The following is a 6937-nucleotide window of genomic DNA, read 5'->3' as shown; positions in this document are numbered from 1 at the left end:
ACAATTAAAAATGATTTAGAAAAGAAGAAGAAAACAAAATTCTTAGTCCTTTGCTTGTGTCACCTGATTTGTACTAACACATATACCTTTTTGTTTCTTACATCCGGCATTTGAGATACAATTTTAGTTTCAGTTTATCATATGTATGTAAACTTGTCTACACATGACAATAAAAACCACAAAATAAGACAAGAATAGAATCAAATACTTGTTCATCCAAGACTTCTATAAACTTTGATAATCAACTTTAATATGATTTATATATGGTATGAACTTTGCAGAATCTGCAGAAGAGAAAACTATAGGGTCAAGAATGGCAAAGCCACATGTTCTGGTCATACCTTACCCTGTGCAAGGACATGTGATTCCCCTAATGGAGCTTTCTTTAAGCTTAGTTAAACACGGAATCAAAGTAACCTTTTTAAACACCAAGTACAATCATGAGAGGATCATTAGCTCATTTCCAGAGGGAAGTGACATAGAATCACAACTTTGTCTGGTGTGGATAGCTGATAGTTCAGAATCTGCAGAGAAGACAAAAAAGCCAGTAACCACTGGAGAAGTCTTGAAGCACATGCCTGGGAAAGTTGAGGAGCTCATTGATTGCATGAATGGTTCAGAAACTGAGAAGATAAACTGTGTTCTTGCTGATCAAAGCATTGGGTGGGCCCTTGATATTGCAGAAAAGAAAGGAATTTGGAGAGCAGCCTTCTGTCCTGCAGCAGCAGCACAGTTGGTGCTTGGATTGATCATCCCAAAGTTGATTGAGAATGGAATCATTGACAAAAATGGTCAGTTCGTAATACTTCATTTCCCTTTTGGTTTTGTAGTATAGGGTTCAAGAGCGCTGATAAGTATCCATTGTTTATATAATTTTGACATCACTTTCTCTAGCATTTGACAACTTTTAGGGGCATTTTGAGTTTGATAGAGATCTTTTGGATGGCCAAGTTTGTAATTTTGGGAACTTTTGGGACATAAATGCAATTAATGAAAGTTTTAGGGCAAAAGTGCAAGTTTCGGAAATAATTTCTGAAATTTTGAAAACTTGATCGTTGATTAGTTTTGAGTTCTTCTTTAATCTCAATGGGCTTTTATGCTAAAATATTTGTTTTGGAGGGATGAAACTTAGTTATTTAGAACACAATAACTTGATTATGATATCTTTCCTTTTAACAATTTCCAGGAACTCCATTGAGAAAACAAACCATTCAACTATCACCTACAATGCCCAGCATTAGTACAGAAAATCTTGCCTGGCTTAATGTAGGGAACCAGACCACTCAGAGGCATATTTTTGAACTCATGATGAGGAACATCAAGTCTATGCAGCTTCCTGAATGGCTTCTCTGCAACTCGAATTTTGACCTTGAGCCATTTGCATTTAAAGAGGCTCCAAATATCATACCTATAGGGCCACTTATGACAAGCAATCCTTCAGGAAACTCAGCAGGCAACTTCTGGCCCCAAGATCTCACTATTATGAAATGGCTAGATCAACAGTCACCAAGTTCAGTAATTTATGTTGCATTTGGAAGTTTTAGAACTATGAGTCTAACCCAGTTTCAAGAACTGGCTTTAGGTCTTGAACTTTCCAATAGACCTTTTGTCTGGGTTGTACAACCAGACTTCACAGAAGGGAAGAATTATGAATACCCAGAAGGGTTTGAAGATAGAGTTGGTGATCGCGGCCGAATGGTGGGTTGGTCGCCACAGAGGAAGATTCTGACCCATTCTTCAGTTGCTTGCTTCATAAGCCACTGTGGTTGGAACTCCACCATGGAAAGCGTAAGCAATGGAGTTCCAATTCTGTGCTGGCCTCACTTTGCAGACCAGTTCCTGAATAAGAGCTATGTCTGTGATGTTTGGAATGTAGGCATGGATTTAGAGCAAGATAGAAGGGGCATAATCACAAGCAGTGAAATCAGAAACAAGATTGAGCAAGTCTTGAATGATGGGGATTTGAAGGAAAGGTCAAAACTTCTCAAGAAAAAGGTCCTTAATGGAATTAGACAAGGTGGTAGCTCAAGCAATAATCTAGATAGTTTCATCAAGTGGATCAAAACTAAGAATTAGATTAGATCCACAATGTGTTACTATGATGTTAAACAACTCAACCTACCATGAAAATAAATGAACGAGATCCAAATCCATATATATATATATCCTCTGAAAGGTGTTGGTCACCTACCTTTCACAACTAGTTTTGTTTCTTTATGGTTGCTTGTAACAAGCGTTGATAATTTTACAGTCTGTAAACTTAGCCTTCAATGAAGTCATGCCAAAGAAGTTGGAAATGTTCAAACGATAAATCAATGGATCACACAGTCACAAGATTAGTTGTGTGGTTGCAGAGAAGGTGGAAATCTACCAAACTACATTCTCAGCTTCAGCTTCATACCCTTTTATAGCCTTGTCTCTTAGCAGCATCCTGAAGCTGATCAATGATTGAATCACGAGAGAATGACATTTAAGGCCCTCTCAATAAATTTTGTAATAATGACTCATCAATTTTGTATTGAATACTGTCTTGTGAAAACATATATATATTGTCATTAAAAGTTGAACCTTTACTTATTAAATTTTTAAGAAAATCCTAACAAAAAATACAAGTTAAAGTTCAGCTTTCAACAATAATATATACATTAAAACATGATGAACATTTTACTCTAAAAAATGTTAGAAATTACATTAAAACTATCCATCAGCCCTCACTTGATCACTCAAACTTTTGAGTTCAAATGATCTTTTGATATAGCATCAAAGCCTCAATTATTATTAGCCTTCATAAGAGCCGCCAAATAATAATTTAGTACAAAAGGCTTGGACTGTTCAAAAGGTGCTGGATTCATCATTTTAGGAACATCAACCAAAAATCAGATTATTCTATTGTAACCAAACATTACTGCTATGAGATCAAAAGATTATTAGTGTGTCCACAGTGACCATTTAAACATACAAAAAATTTATGTTCAACGATATGAGAAACAATAGTGAAGCCATGGAAGTTGCAATGCGAACTAGTTGATCTGCAACTCAACTGATGAACTTGAGCCTTCTATATTTGCTTTTTCCATAGGGATTCTTCCTAGCTATAGGTTCACTTATGGCAACCAAGAATAAACATTGTGGCATTTAGAAGGATTCTAGTTTTGTCTATAATATCAGATATGAAGCAAACTAGACGTTCCTAAAAGCGTTTGAAGACAAATTGTAAAAATTTAATTGATTTTTTTTTTTAATGAGTGGAGTAGAGGAAAACTAGAGGAAATGCAATAGAGAACCCAACATTATAAACAATTACATATTTGTTTCCTTGATGTCCTAGCTTTGCCGACCAATTCTTTACTGAGACATACTTTTATGATATCTAGGGAAGAAATAACATGTAATAATTATGATGAAAAAGGTGCTTCATGACAAAGTTGTAATAACCCCAAAATAATAATAATAATAATAATAATAATAATAATAACTGGTGGATATTTTTTTGTAATTTCCTCAACAAGCTTTGATCTTGTTATGTAATTTTCCCCATGATCCTCTTTATTCAAATTCTCTTCCTCTTCGTCGGTTAGAGCAGCAGAAACAGAGCGAGCGAGCGAAAGAGAGGTCTTCAAAGCTTGCACCGACCTTTGTCATCCATTCTTCCTCTTCCGTCGCTCATCTCTGCCGGATCCTTTGTTTCTTCTGTTCTTCCTTTCCTTTTCTTCTCCCGTTTGCTGGTGTGAGTGAGTGTAGTTGCTAATCGAATACCGGTACCGTGGGTTTCGTTAGACACGTGACTTCCTCCTCCTACTCCCTTCTTTCCATGCATGAAGGCCGAGTAGCTGGTTTGCTGTTACTGGAGGTTTGCTTGGTGATTTCTTTTTCTTCCTTGTGTGTGCTGTCGATTTCTTCTCCCTTCCCTCGTTCCACCTGTGCTAATTTAGTAAGCTTTTTTTTTTTTTTTGCCAATTTAGTAAGCTGAATTCTTCATTTTCTTATTTGTGTTGTTGATGTGTACTGTGTGAGTGTTGAACATGAACATTGATATTCTTCTTATTTTAGATATTAAATTTTAAACTCTTTCCTTACTCTTTTGAATTAGAGCTGCATGTGTAAGGGGAGGATTGTTTATTTAACTAATGTTAAATTGAAGCCTTAAGTTTTGTTGCTTTACAGGAAAATCATGACATATATATATATATATATATATATTATTTACGTTGATCCTTGGCAAAGGATGATTAAGAAGCATAATTAAGATTATGTTATAACAATACAATTAATTTGGCTAAGAATAAAAAATAGAGAATTTGAATGCATAAATAAGAATGCATGAAAAATTGATTCAATATGTAGAAAGATTTATTAAAATTTTATTATATCTAATAGGGAGTCTAGAAGAAGAGAAGTTTGATTGAAGTTGTGAGAAGAAAATTTTAAGGACTTGACGATATATCAAGTAAGTAATTACCGTTTCTCAATAAAAAGAAGTGATGTCTAACTTTATTTATTTATTTATGAATTAATGAATAAAATAGACTTTTAAGTATTATACAAAAAGTACCCTGAACATTAAACTCTTAAAATGTACAAAATAGATCTTAAACTTTTAAATTTATAACAAATTAAATCCTACCGTTAACTTTTTTTAAACGCCGTTACTGTTTATTTGTTAATTAGCGTCACAGACCCTAAATTATTACGCTAGTAGCGTCCTACATTCTAAACTTTAAAATTTTGAGCAAATTGCCTCCAACATTTGTGTATAGAATATTGATTATTATGTAGATCAAATTAGCCTCAGCGTGGCTTGCCTTAGTGAACACATCGTTGACCATGGCGAACGACTCATAATTTTGTGAAATGATATTTTTGCCCCTTTTTGCAATGTTTTTAAAATGATTGGTATCACATGCTTTCATATACTCTATAACCCTAATTTAGTCTTATTTTAAATAATGTTTATTTATTTAATGGTTAAAATTTGGGATCGCATTGAAAAAAAGTTTAAATATTAGAGAATTTTAATTAACCAGTTAATTTAAGTTTTAAATTCATGTATAAAATCGTTGGATTTTGCATCCATCATTTGTAAAATCTTCTAATATTTAAATTTCTTTTCAAATGAAATACTAAGTTTTTACTATTAAATAAATAAACGTTATTCAAAGTAAGACTAAATTAGAGTTATAAAGTATATAGAAGTATGGACCACTAATCATTTTGAAAATATTGCAAAAAAAGGGTAAAAATGTCATTTCACAAAATGATGGATTGTTCGCCATGGCCAATGATGTGTTTATCGTGGTGGGTCACGATGAGGTTAATTTAATCTACATAATGGTTAACATTCTATACATAAACATTACAGGTAATTTGCTCAAAATTTTAAAATTCAGGATTCAAGATACTATTAACGTAATAGTTTAGGTTAGGGTTCGTAGCACTAATTAATAAATGAATAGTAACGATATTAAAAAAAAAGTTAATGGTAGAGTTTAATTTGTTATAAATTTAAAAGTTTACAATCTTTTATGCACATTTTAAGAGTTTAGGATTCATAGTACTTTTTGTGCAATATTTTAAGATTCATTTTACTCATTAATCCAAAATTTTTTTGTTGATGTGGCCATTAAGTTCCATGTGGCAACAGCATAAACCCAAAAGCTATCTCCTAAGTCCTAGCAATTATATTTTTTTTATTTTTTTATTTATTTTTTTGTTGATTCAATCTGCTTCGTGCATGTCACTCACAACTTAATGCATTTACGGACCTTTTTTGGTTTTGGGACAAATACATTTACAGACCTAAATATCTTTCCATTATATAGGCTCCAAACAAATGTATCTTTAAAACTACGAAATGAGAAAAATAAATAGTGAGAAAAATGATATCTTTAGACAATTTTAATTTTCATAAATTTAAATTAATTAATCATTAAATATAATATTAATATAGTTTATTTAACATTCATATTTTGTTATTGTGTGGGTCAATGTCATTACACTGTTGAAAAATTATTAATTTAATTATTTTCCTAAAATATTGTAGCACGTAGTTAATTAAAATTCTTTTCATAAGTAGACCAAGTTGGGTTGGGTAAGAAAGAAAAACCTATTCTTTTTCAAGCAGTTCTACGCAAACACATGTTCGCTGTATTAACTATTTAACTATTAATTCTAAAGGGATGTACTTTGTTTAAATTCAAGGTTTCTAATACTGTTCCTAGGTCCGTAAAAAATCATGAATTGGACTAGAAAGAGACAAGGATTTGGTGTGTGATGGAAATCATGCCTAATGTACGTGGAGCGATATCAGCTGTTGATATTAACCCTACGCATGCCCTCTACGAGACTGAGCAACACACAAGCAAATTCCAACAAAATTTTGTGTGAATACAAATAGAAGGATGGGATGAGATTTTTTTTTTTGGGTCACATCTTTCTCACAAGAGATTCAATTGAAAAAGAACTAGACATATTTAATTTGTCATTTTATATGCATTTAAAAATGTTGATTATAATATTAAAGTTGAAATTTCTCAATTCAAATAACACCTACTTTTATATCAATAAGTGGCCACTAGTCATAATCATGACGTGGTTTGGAAATGAGACACTTTTGCCATATCTTTCATCTTGTTGGCGATTTTTTTGGCCAACTTCTTGGTGATTATAACCACATGATATTGAAAATAAATAAAAAATGAATTCGATAGAAATATATTAATGAAAGAAAAAATGTTACTCTCTTCATTTAATATTATAAAGTATTTTTAATTAAATTATATTATACTTTTTAATTAATTAGTTAATTATAGTTAACATTGCATATTTTTTTTTATATTTACCCTTATTTGATAGAGTATCTCAATTAGAAAATCTTATTAATTACATTCTCTAGTTAAGTGTATTTTTATAATTGCACGTTAAAATATTCAAAATGCCT

At 32.0% G+C, this 6937-nt stretch overlaps 1 protein-coding gene across 1 annotated transcript; it reads left to right on the top strand.

Annotated features, from left to right (window-relative positions):
- Nucleotides 1-222: 222 nt before the first annotated feature.
- On the top strand, nucleotides 223-2469 carry LOC129307396 (UDP-glycosyltransferase 83A1-like). The gene is made up of 2 exons (XM_054948339.1): nucleotides 223-791; nucleotides 1187-2469. The coding sequence occupies exons 1-2, from the start codon at nucleotides 269-271 to the stop codon at nucleotides 2074-2076; spliced, it is 1413 nt and encodes a 470-aa protein (XP_054804314.1). The 5' UTR covers nucleotides 223-268; the 3' UTR covers nucleotides 2077-2469.
- Nucleotides 2470-6937: the final 4468 nt, after the last annotated feature.

Source organism: Prosopis cineraria, unplaced genomic scaffold (assembly GCF_029017545.1).
Source record: "Prosopis cineraria cultivar Desert tree isolate PC_DT_omini unplaced genomic scaffold, ASM2901754v1 PC3, whole genome shotgun sequence".
Taxonomy (NCBI): domain Eukaryota; kingdom Viridiplantae; phylum Streptophyta; class Magnoliopsida; order Fabales; family Fabaceae; genus Prosopis; species Prosopis cineraria.
Note: the sequence above shows the minus strand (reverse complement) of the source record. Positions and strands in the feature narration are given on the sequence as shown.

Bases quoted from the DNA above. Each gene is read 5' to 3' on its own strand.
- LOC129307396 (XM_054948339.1), top strand. From the start codon at position 269: ATGAACTTTGCAGAATCTGCAGAAGAGAAAACTATAGGGTCAAGAATG. The intron at 792-1,186 runs GTCAGTTCGTAA...AACAATTTCCAG, and splicing joins TGGAATCATTGACAAAAATG to GAACTCCATTGAGAAAACAA.